Here is a 24609-nt window from a genome sequence, read left to right as displayed (position 1 = left end):
TGTGGAAAGAGAAACAATTGAGATTTCAAATCTGTGACCCTTTCAAAGTACCAATAAATTGCTAAATAATTTAGTCAAGGTAGCAGAGATGAAGTTGGGGAGGGGGGCACTTGGTGGAACAAAATGAAATCGTCCGATATAATGAATTGATGGCACTAAAGTTCTTTTGTCTTTGTAATGGAACATAAACCTATTTTGATTGGTATGATAAAATGAATGATCTTTTCTTTGAAAATAGTCCATACTTTTGTGTTTCAGTCTTGAGCATTAGCTACTTAATCTTCAAAGTAATTGATATGATATGATATACCCATCATGTGAACTTCATTATACATTTATCTGGAACAATATTGCAGCTTTATAAAACCTTGGTTAGGCCACACTTGGAGTATTATGTACACTGCTGGTCACTCCATTACAGGAAAGATGTGGAGGCTTTGGAAATAATACAGAAGAGATTTACCAAGATGATGTCTGGTTTATGCAGGGTAATGGTCACTGTGAGAGTTGGAACAAACGAGTTGTTTTCTCTGGAGTGTCAAAGGCAAAGGGGAGTCCTGATAAAAGTTTATAAAATTATGAGGGGCATAGATAGAGTAGACCATCAGAATAATCCCTGGGTAAAATTATCAAATTCTTAGGTATGTGTTTAAGGTGAAGGGTGTGGGGGAAATTTAAAGGAGATGGGCAGGGCAATTTTTCTTTTACACAAAATTGTAGATGCCTGAAATGGACTGCCAGGTGCAGTGGTGGAAGCAGATATAATAATAGTTTTCATGAAACTTCTGGATAGACATGAATATTCAGGGAATAGAGGGATATGCACCATGCGCAAGTAGCAGAATTATGGTTTAATGGGGGTATGATGTTTGGTACAGACAACATGGGCCAGAGGGGCTGTTGCATTGCGGAACTATCTATGTTTGAATCTTTTTTTCTGACATTGATTAAAATTTGAGAGAAATTGAAAGTTAAGGATTATTGGACACTTATTGCAACATATTGCACATAATTCTTTAACTGGATTAAAAACCATCAGAACAATTTTTGTGTTATTAGGGATCAAGACATTGCAACTTATTTAATAGAATTTTAAAAAATTGTGGAATGTTGTCACACTAGTTGTGAAAGCTGCACAAAGAGGCTTACAGATCAACAACATCCTGTTTCCCCTTGTAGTATTGATTTCAGTTTCGTGTTTTCAGTTGAAATATTGGAGGTTCTTGCAGTTGCTAGCATTTAGCCTTGAAAGTATCATCCTTAAAATCGATCCTTATAGGGACATTTAACAATGCATGCAAACTTTCCATTGTAGGAGGATATTGCTAGTGAATGAATGGAGGCAACCATGTTGGTTAGAAAGACAATAGAATCCCAAGGATCAGTGGACCAGATGGGCTAGTGAACAACAGTGCCTATGGATGTGCAAAGGGCCCTTAGAAATCATCCAGGGCTATAGCTGGAAGATCTCTGAGGATGCTAGTTACACAAGTACTTTGACTTAATTTATTTTAGTTGTCATATGATAAAAATTGGGAACCACTATAACTATTTCATGAGAAGACCCTCTAATTTTATCTTTAATAATGACATCTGTACCTAATAATAGATCATAGCTGATAGGGGATTTTTTCTTCAGAATGGAATTATTTTTAGTATTAACCCTAGAACATTACAGCATATAACTAGGCCTTTTAACCCTTCTAGTCTTGTGACAAACTATTATATTGCCTAGTCCCACTGACCTGTACCCAGTCCATATTCGCCCATACCCCTCCCATCCATGTACCTGTCAAATGTTTCTTAAATATTCACCACTTCAGCCGGAAGCTCAGTCCACACTTCCACCATTCTCTGTGTGAAGAAGTTCCCCCTAATGATCCCTTTAAACTTTTCCCCTTTCACCCTTAACGCATGTCCTCTGGTTTGTATCTCACCTAACCTCAATGGGGAAAAAAAGCCTACTTGCAATTATGAAAACTCCTAAATTTTTTATACCTTTATCAAATCTTCCCTCATTCTTCCTCACTCCAGGGAATAAAATCCTAACCTGTTCCAGAAGCCCCGGCATCTTCCTAATAAATCTTCTCTGCACTCTTTCAATCAATATGATGTGAGGTGATCAAAACTGCACGTGTTACTCCAAATTCAACCTCAGCAATATCTTATGAAACTTTATCATAAACAAAGCTCATTACTTTGATTTATGAAAGCCATAGTTCCAAATGCTCTATTTATGAACTTACCTATCAGTGACAGGGAATTATATATCTGTATTCCCAGATCCCTTTGTTCTACCTTCCTCAGTGCCTTACCATTTAACGTGTATGACCTACCTTGATTTGCCCTTCCAAAATGCACTTGTCTGAATTAAATTCCATCTGTCATTTTGTAGCCCATTTTTCCAACTGGTCTAGATCCTTCTGCAAGTTATGAAGGCCTTCCTCACTGTCTATTACACCTCCAATCTTTGTGTCATTTGCAAACTTGCTGATTCAATTCACCACATTATCATTCAGATTATTGCAATAGATGACAAACAAGAACTGATCTTGTAAGGTACATCACGAGTCACAGGCCTCCAGTCTAGAGGGAAGTATACACTACCATTCTCTGGGTTCTCCCAAAAAGCCAATCCAGTTGATTACCTCACCATGAATAGTGAGTGACTGCACCCAGGGCCAGTGCTAGGAATTGCGGGGCCCAATTAGAAAATTGATAGCGGGGCCTCGACTCTACAAAAGTCGAAATTCATATTTTATATTTTGCCAGTCTTAGCCAAAAAGCATTAAATGCTTGATGTACTAAATATTGAAAGACAATATGAAAGTTTAAATTTTTTAATACAAGTTAAGACAATTACAGACATAGTGTTTATGCTGGTCTTTTAGAAACAGACTTTTCTGGCTTTTTTATTTGCAAAATCTTTCAAAATAATTCCAAAGTCAATGGTTTTAGTAATGTCAATTTCTATAGATAGCATCGCCAAATTGTTTAGTCTCTCTTGAGAAATTGTTTTAATCAGTTTTAGTTTTGAAAAACTTCTTTTGCCAGATGCAACTGTTACGGGCATTGTTAAGTAAATCCTCAAAGCAATAAAAACATTAGGAAATGCTGTGAATCGATTGTTTACTACCAGGTATTCAAACAGAGCTTGAGGCTTAACGACACTGAAGGGAAGAAAAGTTTTCAGAGCTTCAAGTCCTTCGGCCAACAGATAACCATCCACGTCTTTAGTTGTTTCAGTAACTACCCCTCCATCAGTGCTCTGTTTTAGTATGGTGTCAGTTAAAGCTGCTTCAAGGTCTGCTGTGAGTTTCCTTATTTCTGCCTTTTGTAAGCTCTGAAAGTTATTTAAAAATCCAAATAATTTTACATGGCTTTTAAGCTGCTTAAATCTAGACTCTAAAGATTGAATAGCTTTGTCTAGCACTAAGCTGAAGCACTGAACTCTGTGCTTCTTTTGGATCATCTAAAGCTTGATCTTTTGCCTCATATGAAAACATTCTCTTCCTTCTATGTAGTTTTTTTTCTTGAAATTGTTTAAACTCTAATGGTAATTCAGTAGCTTCAGCCAATTCATTCCTGCCTATTCGGACATCATTAAAACCGCCCTCTCTATAAATTCTCAGCTATGATAATAGTTTTTCAAATTACTCCATGCCTTCATCAATGTCCTTTGTTTCACCTTGTAGTTCCTTGCTTACATAGTTAACTTTAAAAAGTACTTCATGCCAAAATATCAAAGGAACTAAAAATTTGTGGTCTTTTAGCTGGTTTGCTAAAGATTCAGCTTCTGCTTTTACCTTGGGCTCATCTGCTATATCTGATATTTCCACAAGTGCATCATATACTTCTTCAATCTGATAACGAGAAGCTTTAACACTATCAATCTGACACTCCCACCTTGTGTTGCTCAAGGGTTTCACTGATAACCCGGGTACATGTTTGTTAAAAACTGCCCACCTCTTAATTGATGCTGAGAACAGTATGTAGCACCTTTGCAAGATCCAAAAAAATTTATAGCATCTGGACAACACTTGGCTACATCTCCGAGTAAAAGGTTATAATTGTGACATGCATAGGGTACAAAGAAAGCTCTTGAATTATCCTTCAACAGTTGTGCTTGTACTCCAGATGTGTGATCTTTCATGTTGCAACCGTTGTGATAGCCTTGGCCTCTAATGTCATTCATCTCTAAATTTAATTCCTTTAGTGTGTTTAATAATGTTTAATTAAATCTTCTGTGCTACTTTCACCCTGCATAAACTTTATGAAATGTTCATAAACACCTGAAGGAGCCAAGTTACCATCAGACATATACCTGATCGTTAGAGACATTTGCTCTTGTTGACTCGTATTAGGTGTGCAGACTAAAATTATGGCATAGTACTTAGCTGCTTTTACAGGTTTCAGTATCTCATTCAAAACAGCTGTAGCCATAATGTCTAGTAGTTCATTCTGAGTATCTTTTCCTAAAGAGTGATTATGAATTTCATGGGTTTTGACTTTTCGCAAATGTTCTTCAAGAACAAGGTCAAACTTTCCAAGCAGCTCAACAAGACCTAAAAAGTTTCCATTGTGTACACTCTCATTACCAACTTTTTCCTCTGTCCTCTAAATGTTAGATTTCTCTCAGCAAGAAACTGCGCTATTGCTACTAGCCTTTTGAATACTTGCTGCCAGTGTTTTGCATGTTCATTGACGATTATTTCAAGTTCTTTGTCAATTGTCTGTCCACTACAAAGTCTTTGGTGTAACTCCCAGAAATTCCATGTGGCTTCCAAATGGTTTTTAGAATTTTCATGCTCACACAACCTTGTATGAAGATTAGACCAGTTGTTGAATCCACTTGTTAATAATGCACTGGTTGTGTTCTTACTAAAACGTTTACAATAAAAGCAATAAATTCTACTAGCAGACTGAGAGTATATATTCCAAGGTCTTTCAACACATTCCCCATTTGAAAGTTTCCTTACACTGAAACTTTGAAAAACACAATCCCTTTTCATTTCGTGGAAAGTTGTTCACTGGAATAGGAGGACCTTTCATTGTTAAATAATCTCTTACATTTTGATTTATGTATGCTGGCCAGTTGGCTGGGTTATCATAAATGTTAATTACAACTGTACACATGGATGATCCATCAATGCGTGATGTTTGGGCTTGGTCTTTTTCGGCTATAAGTGGGCTTTCCGCTTTGGCACTGTCTTCTGGTGTATTGAAATCATCTTCAATTTGATTCACAGCTGTGTCATCCTTTTCTAACTTGTTATCAATTTCATGATTGTATTCATCAACTGTAATTGGACTCAAGGCTGTAATGTCATTTTCTGAATTGCTTTTTTTTTCTTCAACCTCAATACATGGGGGTGACGAGGAATTTTGTGATAGCACCTCTATGTTTTTCATTTTCAGCTACCTTAGCCTTGGCCAGTGCTCATTTCTGGTTGCCACTTAAATACTTAGGCCCTTTGTCTCTATCTCTGCTTGTGCTTGCCATGTAAAATGACATTAAAATTTTAAGCTGCTAATTCTCTGGGCTATATTTTTAAGGTATAAAAAGGACAAATAAGTATATTTTTAAATGTTTAGACTTAAAATTACTCAAAAAATTTGATGTTAGCAATTTGTTATTCAATTGGTCTCGACATCCCTGATAACATGTTTACATTGTTCCAATAGTGGAACAATGTTGTCATCGTTGTTGGGACAATGTAAGAAACCAACGTCAATCCCTCGTCATTTTGCTCATTAGCTTTTCGTTGTTCCAACGTCAGTTGCTGACCTTGGAACAACGCACCCAACTCTCAACTTGTGAACGCCACAGAACAGCAAAGCAAGCGACCGATTCTGGATTTGTTGAATCACCACAACTTCAAATAAGGTAAGAATTGCCTTTTTTTAGTAATGGTTAGGTTAGTTAGGTTAGGTTAGTTAAGGTTACATTCCAGAATGGGGGGACGCACTTTAATTTTGCCGTTTTGTTTAGCTGATTTTCTAGTCAAATGTCTAGTGCTAGTTTGTCGCAAGATATTCGGCTAGAAAATCGGCGGAAAAACTGATGCGTGTAATGGATGAAATTCGCCCCCGAAGAAAACAATTTCTGTATGGTCAAGCTAAACTGCACCTGTTCCAAATCACCAAAAACATGAAATAGGCTGTATAAACCCTGGCATAGTTAGTAACAGTAACCTAGTACTATTTTGATACTAAATCAAACCACCGCAAAATTATGAAACAATGACAGAGGCAGCCTTGCTAAGAATATCTGGATCTTGTAAAGATGAATAACCCCAAGATGTACAGTACATGCCTTTATAGCTGAATAACCTTGTAAACCAGATTGTAAAGATGTAGGCTATAACCCCCACAGCGACCTAGCCTAGTAAAGACCTAACTTCGGGGTTATTCATCTTTACAAGATCCGAATATCCTAACCATTCCATCTACATTTGCTAACATTGTTAGAAATTCTATGCTTAGGCCTAGGATATTTACGTTCAGGCTAACTGCTTAAGCCTAGTCTATAGACTCGGCCCTAGGCTGGCATGATACTATCTCAATCTCATATTAAAGTACAAGTTCTCTTATTAATTAGCCTATAGCCTGTTTGGATCTTGAAAACAATAAGAGATGCTTCATCATCTCCGGAATACATCTATCTTACTGAGTGAAATGAATACGAAACATGAAATTTTTGGCTAGGGAGACAAAGGAGGCCTATAGCCAGTAGTTTAATTGAAGACATATTTCCTAAAAATATTTCACTGAGATAATACGATCAATTAAGGGCAATAACTTCACGAGTTCACTGATAAATCCCTCATTTTATAAGGCCTATAGTATTATTATTTTCTTCCCAGTTTAAACGAAGTCCGTCACAGTGTTCTCTACTCAAGGCCTGGGCTCAAACACGTGCGCTGGGCCCCTTTGAGGTGTGGGGCCCAATTTGGTCAAATTGGTCAAATAGGTTTAAAACCAACCCTTGACTGCACCTTCCTGACTAACTTCCCATGTGGAACTTTGTTCAAAGTCCATGTAGGCAACATCCACAGCCTTTCCTTTATTAACTTTCCTGATAACCTCCTCGAAAAGGCTGCAAGTTAAATAGTATGTTCAATGTACAAAGCTTACTTGTATCCCTTATCCTTTATTATAGTCCCTGGCTATCCAAATACTTGTAGATCTGATTTCTCATAACACCTTCCAATAACTTACCTATGACTGACATAAGGCTCACTAGCCTATAATTTCCTGGGTTATTTGTGGAGCCTTTTTAAACAATGAGACAATATGAGCTATCCTCCTGCACCTCATCCATCTCTGAGGACATTTTAAATATATCTGTCAGGCCCCTTGCAATTTCTACACTATTCTCCCTTGAGGTCTGAAGAAATACCTTGGGATTTATCCACCCTTATTTGCTTTAAGGCAACAAACACCTCCTCCACTTTAATCTGTATAGATTCCATGACCTCAACTACTTATTTGCCTTGCTTCCCTAGACTCTGCCAATTTCCTGAGTAAATACTGATGCAAAAACTTCATTTCAGATCTCCCTTTCCTGTTTCCATACATAGCCGACCACTGATGTTCAGAAGGACCAATTTGGTCCCTTGCTGTCCTTTTGCTGTATCTGTATCTATATCTGTAGAAGCCCTTAGGATTTTCCTTCACCTTGTCTGCCAGATTTCCTTCTTAAGTTCTTTTTTGCACTTATTCTGTTTCTCAAGTTCCTCATTTGTTCCTTGTTACCTATATTGCCTCTACACCTCTCTCTTCTTAACCACATCCCCAATATCCCTCATGGACTCCTAAAAATTATTTTTAATCTCCCACTAATGGAACAATTATATCTACTTGTATTTCAAAATAATTAGGAAGTACTACTTTATTGTTATTAGTCAGATCAGATACTATTATTGTCATGTAATAAAACAGAGATATATTATACGGAATTGTCTTATGTTTGTCACAAGGTTTGCTAATACCATTGCCTGGCGCCCCCTACAGTGAGGAAAAGAGAAGTAAAAGAAAGTCCCCTCAGAGACACCGAGTATCTGCAGATTTGCCTTCTATGCTCCCGTGGCTTCTGCAGCCATATAAGACTCCAGTTCAGTTCAAACCATAAGCAACCCATGCCCAATTCCAAACCTCCGACACGATGAGGAAGCTGTTGGTACCTGAAGCCCTCAGCACCCTCTCGAATCCAGGTTCCAATACCTGGTTCTCATGAGCCAGTCTTCAGCAGCCTGCAGCTTGGTGTGCATCCTTTGCTTTCGTCACCAGCAGCCTGCAGCCTACAGCCTATTATGGGTTCCTCACTTGCAAGACACCAACAGCTCATTACCTGTATGTGTCCTTCAGCCGCAGAGCCCCTCACTGCTCGCTGGTGCGGTTACCGTCCTTAGGATTGTCTCCTCTGCTTCTCCTTCTCAATGGGGAGTGTTTCTCCCCCACCACCCCTGGAATCTGCAACCCCTAGTGGCCACTGCTGAATACTGGCATGGCTAACTTGGGCCCAGACCCCGCAGTTGCTGGATTTGAAATAAAACACCATTGGCTCCTTTAACAAGCTTGTTAAAACCTTTACAGAACTGTCAGCAGTAGGACAGCAGGTAAGCACTGTGTCTCCACTCCCCACTCTCCTCATGTCTGCATCAAGCACCAGCAGCACCGCTGACGTTTACAGCAGTTCCAAGAGTGCTGCCATTTAAAAACATATATTACAGGTATACCCTGCTTTATGAGTAGGGTACTCAAATTATGAAAATTTGCTTTTACGAAGAAAGCTATGCTCACTTTTACGAAAATAGCCTTCAATAGTAGTGAATGGGTCTTCACTTTACACCATTTTGGCTTTTGAAAGATTTCATAGGAATGCTCTAGTTTCGTAAAGTGGGGTATATTTAGAGCCTCAATGACTGTCGCCCAGTAGCACTCACATCTACTGCAATGAAATACTTTGAGAGATTGGTCATGGCCAGAATTTATATATTCCTGTTTCAGGGAGGCAGCCGGCTACAGCTAATAAATAGAGGAGTACATGAGGTCAGTGACTGGTTATATCAGCAAGTGCATTGAAGATATCACTGAGATCAAATGTTTCACAACCAGGGCTAATCAGAAACCATGTTTGGATGCAGCGATCTGGGCCCTCCTCAAAGCTTACGATGCTGCCTTCAGGACAGGGTGTAGGATGGAACTAAGTTTAGCCAGGCCTGAACTTTCCGGTGCAATCCGGAAGGCAAAGCGGGAGTACACACAGAAGATCCACACACAGGTCACAGAAAGATCAACATAGGTGCACCTCAAGCATACATGTTTAGCCCACTGCTTTACTCACTATATACCATGACTGTGTGGCTTAGCATAATTCAAATGCCGTCTACAAATTTGCCAATGGCACCGTGGTTGTTGGCAGAATCATAAGGCCTTCTTATAGTGGAAAAAAAAGTGAATGTAAAGGTGGATGTTCTCCACCTTTACATCATTTCATTTACCTTGAAGAAAGCCCTGATGCGAACTCTGGTCTACCTATGGGGCGTACACTCAGAGGTGGAGCAAGGTCGCTGATGATATTGCAATTACTTCATCAGCCTGTGACCCAGGAGTGTGATTTTTAAAATCATATAGATAATTTAACTAATCACATTGAGCAGGAGATTTGCCCGAGTCCTAAGACTGCTTGAACTGATCTCCACCAGCACTCTTATCTGCTCTTCAGTCACCATTTCAGGTACAGATCGCTTTCCCTTTTTGGCACGTATGTTTGACTTCACAGTGATGGGTGGCGCTACTACACTCACCCTGCCTCCTTAAGCTCTGGAAGATGGCTCCCAACGTTGCTGAGTTGAAAACAATGCTGGATCAGCCTAATTGGCCTTCTCCATAAAAAGGTAAATTCACCTTTCTTTCAATGAGCTGCCTTTATTGCAGCTTTGCACCATAAAGAAGCCTATATATGGCAATGAGAAGTGTACAGGAGGGAGATAGATCAGCTAATTGAATGGTGTCTCAACAACAATCTTGCTATTAGTGTTAGCAAAACCCAAGGAGCTGGTTGTGGACTTCAGAAAGCAATTAGGAAAACATAAACCAGTTCTCAGTGAAGAGGGTGAAGAACTTCAGTTCCTTGGGTGTCAGTTATCTCTGAGACCCTGTGTGAGGACCTCCATGTCGATGCAATCAGGAAGAAGACTCGCTGGTGGCTGTTCTTTGTGAGGAGTTTGAGGAGATTTGGTATGGCATCAAAGATTCAAACATTTCTACAAGTTTACCAAGGACAGCATTCTGTCTGATTGCATCGCTCTCTGGTACGGAGGACAGGAAAAATCTCCAGAGAGTTGTTAACTCGGCCAGTGACATCCCAGGCATCAGTCTTCACTCCATCAAAGACGTCAACAAGAGCCGGTGTCTTAAGAAAGACAGCCCCTATCCTCAAGGACCCTCGCCACCCAGGCCTCTTCACTCGGCTACCATCAGAGAGGAGGTACAGGAGCCTGAAGACGAGCAGCCACTGGCACAAGGACAACTTCTTCCCCTCTGCCATCAGATTTCTGAAAGGATAATGAATCACAGGCACAACTTCATTTTCTTCTATTTTCTTGCACTATTTATTTTTGTTAAAAATTATCTATTGTAATATTTGCACTGTAATGCTAGTGCAAAACAATGAATTTTGTGATATATTCATGACAATAAATTCTGATTCTGATGCAACAATTTTATAACCCCACATCCATATTTGTGAATGATTTAAAAAAAAAGAGGTGCATGTATTTTGCTCTGATTCCAGCTTTTGATATAGTATAATATTGTCATTATTGCGCCCTCTGGTGGTAATGTTGTGTTTCATGTCGATCCTTTGCCTTTTTGTGCCAATTCTATCCCTATTCAGTTTGCATTGTTGTTGTATTTATGAGAGACTGAAGATAGTTTATGTTATAATATGAATACATCAAACTAAATAGCAAATCTATAAGATTCTTAACACGTTTTATTAAACAATCTCAAAATTGGCAGCCTCATCAACTATGGTACTTTTTAAATTCACTTTCTTGGAATCTAGCATTGGTTGCAAGGCCTGTAATAAATAGATGCCCATGATTTGCATTGCAAAGATTATTGAACTCCAGCAGACTCATGAAAGTGTAATTACCTGTGCTGTTGGAATTCATGAATTTCGGGCCAACAATATATTTCCAACATAGCACTGTATCTAACTTGGATGAGAATCTGCAAATTTTGTTCTTGGTCATGGAAGTTGGGAGCTGGATGAGTTTTGGAGAGAATTTTTGTTTTGAATGATTGATGAGATGATGCTAATCAAGTGGGTAACTAAAAAAGGTAACAAAAGAGAGTCCTGACTTGAAATGTTAATTGTCCATATCACTCCATGGGTGTTTCCGGATCCACTGAGTCCAAACAGGTTCTCATCGTTTCTTCAGTATTTTAGTGCTTCCTGAAAACTATTTGGTTCTGTAAATTTTTATTCCCTCATCCTTTTCAGCACCCTTTCTATTGCGAGTGAGAAAATGTAGAAATGCAGGATTTCATTAAGGATGATCATCCAGATCATTAATATAGATGACAATCTTCAATCTTCAATGGTCGCAGCACTGATCCCTGAGACAGACCACTAGTCACAAGCAATCATCCACCATTACTCTCTGGCTTCTCCCATCCCAATACCTAGCATCTGAACCTTCCTGATTAACTTCCCATGTGAGACCTTGTCAAAAACTTTTCTAAAGTCCATGTAGTCCACAGCCTTCCCTTCATCAATGTTCTTGGTGACCTCAAAAAAACTCTACAAGATTGGTTAAACATGACCTACCACACACAAAGCCACATTGACTATCCCTAATAATTTCCTGGCAAAGCAAATAATCGTATATCCAATCTCACCTTCCAATAATTTACCTACTGCTGATGTCACCAACGAAGTAAAGGTTCCTGATTGCTGTCTTCACCACTCTGTCTACTTGTGATGCTACTTTCATGGAACTAGGTGGGGGGGTGCGTGTGTGGGGGGGGTGTGTGTGTGAGGGGGTGGGGGGGTGGGGGGTGGGGGGTGGGTAGGGGTCCTCAATGATTTTGGGAGCCCTCTGCAGTCAATGATCCTGGTAGATTACATCGATGGAAGTGGGAAAGGGAGACCCCAGTGATCCTCTCTGATGTTTTTATGGCCCTGTGGATTGACCTCCTATCCAGTTCTCCACAGAAATTGTACCACACTGCGATGCAGCCAGCCAGAACTCTCTTGATATAGCATCTTTCGAAGACAGAGACTAGTGGTGGAAGGTTGTTATTTGGGCTGGAGGCATGTGACCAGTGATATTCTGCAGGGAGAGATTTTGGAACCTCTGCTGTAATTGTTGAGGGTTGGTTAGTAGGTTTGCAGAAAATACAGTTTGGTGGAGTTGTAATCAGTGTAGAGCATTATCAAAAAATACAACAGGATATGGATCAGTTACAGATATGAGCAAAAAAATTTCAGACGCTATTGTATTTGCATTCCTGTTTGAACAACTTTTTTCAGATTAAAAAAAAATTACCATTCATTTTCAACAATGATTTAAAATATCCTGATGTTCCTCATGGCATGCTGCAATAGAAATTTTAGTCAATATTACAACAACCTCTCATTTAATGTCACCAAGACCAAAGAGCTGATTGTAGACTTCAGGAAAGGAAAACTAGAAGCGTACGATCCAGTGATCATTGCAGAATCAGAGGTAGAAAGAATGACTACGTCAGAGGACTTTTCGTGACCCCATTGTACTGAGGCCATCATGAAGAAAGCACATCAGTGGCTCTACTTGCGGAGGTTCAGTATGTCATTGGAAACCTTGGCAAAGTTCTACAGATTTGTAGTGGAACGTGCTGACCAGTTACATCCTTGGAGGCACCAATATCTCTGAGTAGAAACCCTGGAAAAGGTAGTGGACACAGCCCAGTACATCATAGCCAAAACTCTCCCTACCATCGAAAACATCTACATGGAACACTGCCGTCGGAGAGCAGCACCAATCATCAAGGATCCACACTACCCAGGATGTGCTCTGTTCTCACTGCTGCTGTCAGGAAAGAGGTATAGGTGTCACAGAACTTGTACCTCCAGGTTCAGGAATAGATGTCAATCCTTAACCATCAGATTCCAAAACAACAGAATCAATCAGAGACTCATTTAAGGACTTACTTGGCTTATTATTAATGATTGAATATTTTTTTTCCTGTATTTTCACAGTCAGTTTGTTTATATTTCTTTCTTTTGTTAACATTTCTTTCTGAGTACAGTTTACAGTTACCAATAATGAGAAATTCTGCCTGGCCTGCAGGAAAAAGAATCTCATTGTTTATATGTGTACTCTGACAACAAATTTTAACTTTGAACTTTAAAATACTGGCCTCTCCCTCCTAGCTTTTTATTTTAAACTATTAATTCAAAAAGTATTTTCTTTTTTTATAAATATGTTCCATATTTCACTTGAGTTAACTTTATCTCCTTTGCACTGACAACTCAATGCGAATCCTGCATTATCAGGGATTTCCTTGTAAGATGGATGTAAAAGATTTCCAGCACTTTTTCATTGAAATGTAGAGTTCTTCTAGTGTGCTGAACAACATCCAACTTATCATTGAAACACCTAAGCTGATTATTTATCTCATTGCTGTTTGATATCTTGCTCTGTGTAAACTGGTTGATACTTTTGCAGGCAAATCTGATTTCACTCCAAAAATAGTTCCCTTTTGGGGTCCTTTTTTTTTTAAATGATGCAACATGATAGAAGCCCATAAGGATCGTAGATTTGGGCACGTCCTTTGAGCCTGTACAATAGATTTTTTAGGTGGTGGGCAGTGTGCGCAGTACTGGCCCCACCCTTTACATCAAGGGGTTATCTGCTACAGCCTACCAAGCTTGGATGGCGACAGCCAGGTCCTTGGGTCGTTGGAGTGTCCTTCTCCTAGATGGATGGCCTAACGAGGCTAACAAGCCCCATCTGCCCAGATTTAAAAGCAGTGTTTTCCTTCTCTTAGGCTGGTTGCCAACTAAGGCTAATGAGCTCAGCCTGCCCATCCAGTTATACCGCCAGTCACTTGGTCTCGCCATGATGTAGCAAACTCAGTGAAAACAGGGACATCTCAAGAACGTGTTGCTGTGGATGCAGTAATAGAGGAGAGGCCATTTGCAGTGACCTTCTGTCTGGCAAGCCAGACAGTGACATGCCACACATCGATTACTACACTGAGAAAGGAGAGGTGATGTATTATATGTCCACTTTCCCTGGGTGAGCGGGACATCAGGCCCAGACTCACCCGCCCCCAACCATTGAAATCGGTGCTGCCTAATTATACCCAATTAATTCGTCAATATTGTGTCATGTAAGGCACAATAAAAATGTATGCCTGCTCCTCTTTCCTCATGATGTATTTTACTGAACTCAATCAAAGCATGATTTAACACGTGTAGAAAATCTGGGTGAAGACAGCAGATTTACTTCCCTGAAATAGCTTTATTTTATGATGGTCTGGTGATTTCATAGGCATTTAGTTATATTAGCTCTTTTAATCCAGTTAATTTCATAATTTGAATTTGACTTCTCCAGTTGAAATTTGTACTTGAATCTGACCACTGCTCCAAGCCTCTGCTGTGCAATAATTTAGCCACAGGGAGAGCTATTATTATTTATACTGGTAATCTGTGGATTAATAAAGGCTATGTAAATTTCAATCCACAGGATACAATTGGTCCGTTGAGAGCAACTTTGGGATTTCCAAGTTAAATCCACATATACAGTAGTTTAAAGACTTACCCTTTCCAGTTTTTTGAGTCGTCAGTATTTGAGGCCTTACAAGAAAATATTAATGCTCCTATGTTCCATAATATTGTATTTTTTTTGGGGGGGGTGAGAAAGAATGAAAGCAGGAAATTTATCCATTGGAAATTCAGCAGTAAAGCTATGGCACTTAGCAATGTTAAAAAAGTATTTTATTTGCAAGGTTGTATGCTATGAAACCACTACTTCATATTTTACATGTGCTTTTCAAGTTGTACAGTGCTTTTCTATTTTTTGATATAATTATAAATTATCAAGTAAGAATATTCATCCACACTCCTCAATTTACTATAAACTCATCATTAATAAGGGAAAATGTTTCTCAATACAAGGGAGATATAAAGGCCAGGTCTTTTTGCTTGCCTAACTCATTGCAGTATATTAACAGTAAAATCAACAAATACTCAAAATCTAGGGGGGAAAAAAGGAAAATGCCAGATTTGTTGTGTCATTAGTCTGTTCATTTTGCTACATTTCATGGAAGATGTGTGCGTCATGCCAGAATTGGTTAGTTATGGTAGGTTTCCTCGTGTTTGAGTATTCTAACAATAACTTGCTAATCAGGTATACTTGCACATACATTGATCGATGTACATAGGTTCTAAGACCTTGACGCTAATTCTTTTCTTTTGCATATAAAAAGGGTTTACTGCTCAAGCCAAGACAAAATGCCATTTCCACTGCAAAAGTGTTAAGGAAGAAAGATTGGCACGACAATGAAGCAATCCAAGCAGATGCATCAAAATCAGGTATGAATTCTATAAATTTGGAGTGTATAAAGTGATATCTGGGTGAGCTAGAACAGTTGTATTTGACAAATGTATTTCTATGGCATATTTCCCAACAATTTGGAAAAGGGATTTGTGAATTAAGGAAAAGAGAATTGTCGAGGTATTGGGGCTGTTTTTTGAATAAAACTGGGTAGAATTAAGAAGTAAGGCAATGATGAAAGGAAATTGGGTAGAATTAAGGAATAAGGCAACGATGAAAGAAACTGGGTAGAATTGAGGAGTAAGGCAACGATGAAGGGAAATTGGGTAGAATTGAGGAGCAAGACAACGATGAAAGGAAAGTGGGCAGAATTGAGGAGCAAGGCAACGATGAAAGGAAAGTGGGCAGAATTGAGGAGCAAGGCAACGATGTAACAGTTTGTCTAAAGGAAATAATACTGTAAAATGTATAAGTGCTACAAGAATTTAGAAATGAAAGTTCAAAAGATACCCTAACCTAAGGCTAAAATCAGGGTTTGAATCGGAACGTTAAAACTAATCATTGAAATTACAAGTGACACGATTTGTAATGAGGATCAATATATCAGAAACAGAAAATTGAATGTGGAAGGCTGCATTTGCACTAAGGGAAAGTTTAAGGATCCAGACAATATATCAAAACTAGTCACAATAAATTCAAATAATGTTTCCAATATTTGAGAAACTTTGAGAAGTTTTAAAAAAAAAAATCACAGTAACTCATCTACTTGTAAATTGACTTAATCTATTCAATAATGAAACCTACGAAGCTTCATATCTTCCGTAATCAAATCATAACAAGAGGTAAATAGAAAATCCATATAAACCTTAATTTGAAATATTTAAGTTGAAATGTTAAAAAAATTGAAAATAATATAAATCCTTTAGAATATGAGCACATGTATGCTATTTTAATGTACTAAAATATAGTATATTAGTGCCTTTGATTAGTTTATGGATATAAGTTTCTGTGTGTAGGTTTTTAAATTTCCAATACAATACAAAAACAACTGGAAATTTAAAAAAAAAAAGCTTATTTTAGTAATAATATAACTACTGGGTTAGTGTGTGTTTTTAAGAAAAAAAAACTGTGTTCACTTCTCTCCCTCAGAGAGGGATGTATATCCAGCTTGCATCTGTCTCCCAAATCACCAACATTGTTGACAGTTAACTGGCTCTTTAGTTCGGAGACGTATAGGTATAACCAATGCCCATATCCCAAAAAAATAAATTGCTAAAATAAATAAACAGAATAGTTGGTAGACTCTGTGGTGATGTGTTTTGCAGCATCATCAACTGGCCATTGCTGACAAGTTTAATGCAAAAATATGTTTCCATTGAAATGTCTGCTTGGTTTGTTTTAATATTAAATCCTGGTAAAGTGCATATAACTTCTGAGTTCTGATTGAGCATTGTCTAGTAACTTTAACATTACATTTTAAAGATTGTGTCTGTGTCTTTGCCTTGATACTCTTGCTTACTTTGCACTGGTGTTAGAGGATGGCTGCAAAGTGAAACTGCAAAAACAGAATGACTTGGCAGATATCTGGTGAATGGCTATCCTCGTGTATGACTCACAAAAAAGGCTAGAATGCAGGTTCATGTGGAAACCAATTAAGAAATCTAAAATAATGTTATTTATTGCTTGGGGAATTGTATGCAATAGTAATTTGTGATTATAGGTTCATTGTTTCTCAGATGTATAAATGATTTGAATAAACCTGTAGATGGACTGGTAAGTTTGCATATTACACGAAAATGGTGTGATAATGGAGGAGGTTGTCAAATGATACAACTGAATATAGTCTATTGGAAATATGGGTGGAGAAACGGCAGGTGGAGTTGAATTGTGACAAGTGTGAGATGTTACACTTTTTGAGGTCAAATGTAAGGGGAAAATGCAGTAAATGGTAGGATCCTGAGCATTGTTACATAAAAGGATCCATAGGCACATAGGAAGTAGGAACAGAAGTAGGCCAAAAATTGAAGGAAAAAAATTCTGAACATTATCAAACTAGGTTCTACTTTGGAGTGTATAAAGTGGTTATAGATTGGAATTATAGAATATACTATTTAGTTTCATCTATGAAAGCCTGTGAGAACAAATCATTTTCAATTGAAAAAAATCAAATTCCAAGTCTAAAGCTTGGAGATAACTAGATGTGAAGACAAAAGTTTTGAACCTTTAACAAACAATCCAACTTTCTTGATCAACTGGCAAAATGTGAGAGAATAAATTTCCCAGTCCTATGATGACCAACTTTGGGAATTACAGGTGATGATGGTGGGCTAAAATTTACTTATCTTTGACCAGCAGTGTTGGTAGAATTGCACAGTGATGCTCCTTGTGTCTCCATGCTTTCCTGATTTCCGTGATTACATGTTAAAATGTCGGCACGGAATGTGCTGGAGGCATGCAGGGGCTCTGTACTTACTAATGCAGAGTCAACAGATATATTTCATGGCTTGCACTCAAATTTGACTGCCTATGTAAATGGAAAATTCAAGTTAATGATTTTATTTTTTTTGAATAATACTTTTGTTTGACATCATCTGAATGTTTTGTATTCTTTAGCTCAATTTCAGTTGTTTAAATATTTCTATTTGCTGATAAAATGGTGTAATAGCTTTCTGACAAAAGGCTATTATGAAGATGTGGAGCTGCTTAATTTTGCACATTTCATTAAGATCACAAGTTCAGTTAGACCCATTGAATTTCAAAGGATTAGTCTGGCTGTGGGCATCATGTGGCATGATTGGGGACCAACATGAGATGCAGGCTGAGTAAAATGTGTTCCAATCCAATAAACAATGGATACTAGAATATTGCTTTGTTATCTGATCCTCAGATTAATTTGGTGAAGTGTAAGGAGAATTTTGGAGTACACTGTATATGAAACAGAATTGGGATTAAATTTTTTGATAAATGGGATATGACAAATAGTCTTCCCCACTCATTAACTTTTCACCATTTAATGAACTGGATGAAAGAATAGAGGTGTCAGTTTGTCAGTCTAATAGATGATATTAAGAAATTAGAATGCATAAAAACCTTGTAACTGCTTTATGACATAATGTATGAGGAATGCTAAAAGAATGATTTGTTCAATAACTTTTTTATGGCAGTTTGTCCAGCAGGAATTAAAGAAGTGACACCCTGGAGATAACAACTAAAATAATTGGATAAATCAATATTTACTTTGGGAGAATATTGGAGCAAGAGTAAATAAAATTATGATCACATCCTGTTGTGGAAGATTAATGATCAATAAATTAATTAAACATTAAAATTACACATGGGAAATGTCTGTGAAATACAAGATTGCTTTCATTGTGGATTTTTAATCAGTTGTGGCACCTTTGGTATATTTATATATGATGGGAGTCAATTTGGAAAGCAGTTTGGAACAGAGTTTAGTTTTACTGACAACGAAAAAAGCAAAATTGATGACCATTAATGTTGAAATAAGATAATGAAATAAAGCTCACTGAAATATTTAAAATATTCAATGAAATAGAAAGATTTATCTTGAGCACCAAGCCACACCTGCAGATAAGAAAACAGGTTAAAAAAAAATTTAAAAGCAGACCCAAGAGAACAAGGGTTTTTTGATACACAGGACGTGATTAGCTCCAATTCTCAGTGAGACTGGTGGATTCATTTAAGACTAATTAAATGCAGTTGGTTTTGTAGTTTTGTAGAAGGTGGGATGTGGCGGATTTCTCTGGGGAAAATGAGCTGAAAGTCCTCTTTCAGCTCTATTTTCATTTTAATCTTGCTATTTATTTATTCAAAAAAAGTTGGCAAATTATTACCATACAAAGAATTGGTGGAGGAACTCAATAGGTAGAAATGATAAGTTAACAGTTCTTTCTTTTTCATTATTTTTACTAATTTCATTTAGCAAATGTTGCATAGTTAAATAAACATAATAGAACAATAATCAAATTTATATGATAATGGTATCACTAATGACAAAACCTACAGTGCATTTTTAAAAAAGTACATGCAAAAAGAAAAAAAAAGAAACAGACTAATTTACAGATTTGACCTCCGACCAACAGAAGCTGTTGGGAAAATACATAGTCCACTCTCTATAATGAAGAAAAAAAACAATGAGGTCAAGAATCAAAAACTAGTTAAGCTTACAAAAGTTGATTGTGTATAAGGAAGGAAAGAAGTAAGTCATGTCTAGTTTTAATTTCGATCCACTTTAAAAGCCTCGGGTTTAGGAGTTAAGGCATATTGTTGATCAATACATTTAATTTGATTAGCCAAGTCATCTTTCTCAGAATTAGCTTTCTTTTTAACAATGGCCATAAAAGAAATTATTTGACTTCTAATGAATGCTTTAAAAGCATCCCAGACTACTAAACAGGATATATCCAGAGTAGAAATTTCAGTGGGGAAAAAAAAGCTATTGGATCTTTCATAAATTTCAAAAAAATCAGGGTCTGATAGTAATATAGTGTTAAATCGCCATTGCTTCATTACTTTAAAAGAAAATCAGGTACATTAATAGACAAGATCAGAGGAGCATTATCAACAATTACTATAGTTTTTGTGTTTGTATGTATAGTAATCAACAGAAGGGATCAATTGTTGGTCTATAAGAAAGTAATCAATATGTGAATAGATATGGTGGATATTAGAGAAAAAAGAAAATTCCTTGTCAGTAGGATGGAGAAATCTCCATACATTTATAACACCCTTCCATGCATCATTCTTCACCTGACAATGCTCACACAACCAGACCCAATTAAATTTAAGATGGCTCTTCTTTAAAAATCTCTTCCTTAAGCACATCCTACCCCACCTCCAGTTTAAATTCCATACGGAATATTTTGGAGGATCAAGAGCCAAGAACACCAGATTGTAACATAAAGGAATTTATGAATATAGCAGACTTGTTTAGGTTATCAATTCTAGAAGAAGAACAGTCAAGGACAGGGTCCAGCCAACAATTTGAGTTGCTGGCTATTATCAAGGAGTACATATTTAAGACTGGTAAATGAGAAAAAAGCTTTAAAAAAAAAAATAAAAAAAAAATGAGGGTCATCAGTATTAGTTTACAAAAACATAAGATTTGTTATAAAATTTTAAAAATGGCCATTCTTGTCATTGATAACCTTATGCTTAATAAATGGCATTGATTGATTGATCAGAATTGAGACTCCCCTGGACTTAGCCAAGAATGCAGAATTAAATTGCTGTCCATTCCAAAATTTTTTTAAAAACAAGGTATCAAGTTTACGAAGACAAGAAGACAATCTTGTGGTGAAACTTTATAATATGTGAGAAAACTGTACATTTAACTGGATGGTTTAATCCCAAAATATTCCAAGATAAAATCTTAATACCTGTAGCCATCTAATAAATTAAAGTTCAGTTAACCATAATTATTATAAGTAATGGCTTGTCTAGTAACAAAAAAAAACCATACTAGGCTAAAAATTACTCCCCCCCCACCCCCAAAGAAAATTCCAACTGCACAAGGCAGAAGCTTGTAAGCAAAATTATAAAGCCCCAAAATTACTTGCTGGTAAAAATCCCAGAACTGTAATTAAAATATAACAAAAGGTCCCATAGCCTCAAAATTATTTTGTCTAACTAAAGAAAAAATAAATTAAGATTAAGATTCCAACAACTCGGTAACTCTATTAGAAAGTTAGAAATGAAAAGACATATATGAGAAGGTTTATGATTTTCCCTAAAATTTATAGTGCTTTGTCCAGGCTGTGGATATAAACTGCAAATGTGAAAACATTAACAATAGATGTATATTACTTCTGCTTTTACCCCTGAAGAAGTTGTTTCATAGTCAATGAGTGGGATAAGTTTTCCATTCAACTGTGGCCCTTGTACTTGGTGGAAGAGAATGAGATTTCAGAAAATCTGTCAGTTACTTGGGTGAATAATGGCATTACACACTATTCCCATTGATAAAAGGCCATAGCTGATTTTATTAAGATTATATATGGTCTATTTATTAATGTCAATATGGTTGTGACAATATGAACTACTTTGAAAAAAAAAGTAATTGGACTTTTGATGGCAAATTGACATTTTTGGGGTGCGGCAGACCTCTCAAATAATATACTAAGATAAATAGATGGAAGCTATAGATCAACAGTTTAAATATTGAGATAATAAATTGTTCAATAAAAAATGGGCTCTCTGACCATTCATTCTATGCTGCCACTTTTACTCATTTCTCTGCATTAGCATTACCCTTTTGTTTTTCTTTTGGTTTATCATATTAGGATTTGGAGAACAGGGTAAACCTGTCCCAATGTCTGATGATGATCGAACCGAGAAAGCATATAGTGAAAATGGCTTCAACATTTATGTGAGTAATAAAATCTCTTTGAATCGGAGCCTTCCCGACATTCGCCATCCAAAGTAAGTAAACTAACTGCAAGCTAAAAATAATCTCTTAATTGGCCTCTTTTTGTTTTAAATGTTGCTTGCAATTTCACAACTACATGATTATTTTTGCTGAGATCCTTGTACTGTTGTTGTCCTCTCACAACCTTTACCACATCTGGTACCAATATCCCACAATAAGCTTTGAAGATTTCATACAAATTATGTCTTCCAGTATTAATGAGCAGCTCACACTTCACTTAATTGCAATTACCTCATTAATATGTTAATTGCAGTTGCGGACAATCAAGCAAAGTATTTGAGAAACAGTGAGGATTCACTCACACAGAATGCTGGTTTTGTCATTCAGCCACTGCCAAATCACTGCAAGTTGGGCATTACACATGGTCCATTATTACAGAAGTCTGGAACATTGATCCAGAGCTTGTCCAAGAGAGTGGCATCTGGTTAATTCATATAATTAATTACTTGACTTTAAATCTAGCTCCAGTAATGGTAACCATGATAACACTAGATGATTATAATTTGTTTTCATCATTCCAGAGTTCCTTCACTGAGGCATATAAGTTGACAGAGCCGACAGTAAATATCTGGAAGACAAAGATTTTCTTCGACCTACTCCTGTCACATAAGCCTGTTCCCCAAATAAAAAAAACAGATGCTGGAATCTGGAGTGAAAAAAGAAAAGCAACCATGGATAGAAATGTTTTGGTTTGAGAGACTCATTTTCCTCTGACAATCAAAATCTATGCCCTGACCCTGTAAAATGTGGATCAGTTTTCATCTTTCAGGTGCCACATCTTGGGCAATTGATCATGAAAACTACCAATGCACCAGCATGGCCTTTGGTTGACTGAGCAACAGACTGAAAACCAAGACATCAAACTGAAACATGAATACCTAGTATCATTGTTTACAGAAACAGCAGTTTTCCCTGGGCGCATCATACTCACAGAATTGTAAATTTGAGTCCATTGTATTTCTATGTCTGAATTTAAAGAGTTACAGAAATCTTTATTACAGTCATTGGGTGCCTTCTGATCAATTAGTAGATCAACCCCCTCCATCTTCTGCCCATGAAGTCATTCAATCTGCATATATACCAACATAATACCCCCCCACCACCAGATGATTGTGACTGAATAAATAGTCCTTTTATATAGAGTGACACCTAGTAGAAGCAACAAAGATAGCAAGAATATGCTGGCTAGGCCTCCCCATTTTCTTGAAATTGCAGATTTGGAGGTACTGAGAGAAACCTAGGCAAATTTCTGCTTTGGATTATGGGCATAGTATCCTACTGGTGGTGAAAAGCGTGTTGAGAGTACTGGATGTGATTGGATACCCCTTGAACAGGCTATTTGATCATGAATAGTGTCAAGCCTGCCCAGTCTAGATGATGAATCAGCGATCTGGGTAAGTGTTAGGGTATTCCACACACTCTTGAATTGTGTTCCAGAGTGGGTCACTTTTCACTTGACACTCAACCTCTGACCGATTGTAAATGTGCACTTTTGCAACTGGTAAAATTTATATTTCTGGTCAACTGGGTGAAAAAAGTTGGTGACATGATATTGTACATTGCCAAGCAGGAATGTTATTTCTGTCTCTCTTTTATCTTTCAATTTTTCCTTATTGTGCTCTCAAGTTTCTGAGATATCATGGTCTATATTTTTATGATTTACTTGCCATATTATTTGTGTGTGACTTTTGGTAACAGAGAAGATAGAACATAGAACACTAAAGCACAAACAGACCCTTCAGCCCTCAATGTTGTGCCGACCCATATATTCCTTAAAACAGAAGGTACTGAACCCTCCCTACCCCGTAACCCTCTATTTTCCTTCAATTCATGTTTCAGCTTCCACCACCATCCCTGGCAAGCCATTCCCGGCACCCACAACTCTGTTTTTAAAAAAAAAATTAAATTACCCCTGATGTCTCCGCTAAACCTCCCTCCCTTCACTTTGTACATATGTCCTAGTGTTTGCTATTCCTGTCCTGGGAAACAGGTGCTGGCTTATCTATGCCTCTTATAATCTTGTAGATCCCTATCAAGTCTCCTCTCATTCTTTTACGCTCCAAAGAGATAAGGTCTGAAAATAATGTGGCCATTGAAATTTGCAGTTTATTTCTGAGCAAATGTATTCTGAGTGAAATCAGATTTATTTCTGGAGAAATTGATGGTTGTTACTTAAGATTCAAGGTACAGAAAATGTAATATTGATTGACTGAACAGACTTGCTGCTCCTCCTCCCCTCATGTGTGCCGCTAATCCCCGTTTAATGGCAAGATGCAGGATCAGATCAAGCTCCCACTTACTAGCCTGAGACCACCTTAAAATATGGATCGTGAGAACAGAATATCAGTAGCTTGGTCAAGTCAGGTTTTAAGGAACACCTTCAAGGAAAAGAAATTAGTAGAATTTTGAAGGTTAGGGTCCAGACAGCAAAAGGCTTATCCATTACTGATGAACAACTAAAATTTGGAAATGTATAAAAGATCACTTTTTAAGAAATAGTGTTCTGGGAGAGAGCCCATTGCATCCATTATGTACCACCTTGTCACTATCCTCTTGAAGCCTCTTTGCATCTGTGCACTATGTGCCTTCCTCCATGCGCTACGC

General features: G+C 37.4%; 1 protein-coding gene across 4 annotated transcripts in view; it reads left to right on the top strand.

Annotated features, from left to right (window-relative positions):
- LOC138743318 (polypeptide N-acetylgalactosaminyltransferase 10-like) overlaps positions 1 to 24609 on the top strand; it is a 73986-nt gene that overhangs the window by 8565 nt on the left and 40812 nt on the right. For 2 of the 4 annotated variants that reach the window (XR_011344813.1, XM_069898471.1), the window contains exons 2-3: positions 15490 to 15595; positions 21860 to 21998. Coding sequence is in view for 3 of the 4 variants with exons in the window: in XM_069898471.1 (XP_069754572.1) it covers positions 15490 to 15595; positions 21860 to 21998 (245 nt within the window). In the remaining variant the exon portion in view is untranslated. Of the gene's footprint in view, positions 1 to 5804; positions 5888 to 9787; positions 9903 to 15489; positions 15596 to 21859; positions 21999 to 24609 lie in introns of those variants that run through there. The other 2 variants (XM_069898473.1, XM_069898472.1) reach the window with 2 other exon arrangements.

Source organism: Narcine bancroftii, chromosome 9, assembly GCF_036971445.1.
Source record: "Narcine bancroftii isolate sNarBan1 chromosome 9, sNarBan1.hap1, whole genome shotgun sequence".
Classification (NCBI taxonomy): Eukaryota; Metazoa; Chordata; class Chondrichthyes; order Torpediniformes; family Narcinidae; genus Narcine; species Narcine bancroftii.
This window is presented reverse-complemented; position numbering and strand designations above follow the sequence as displayed.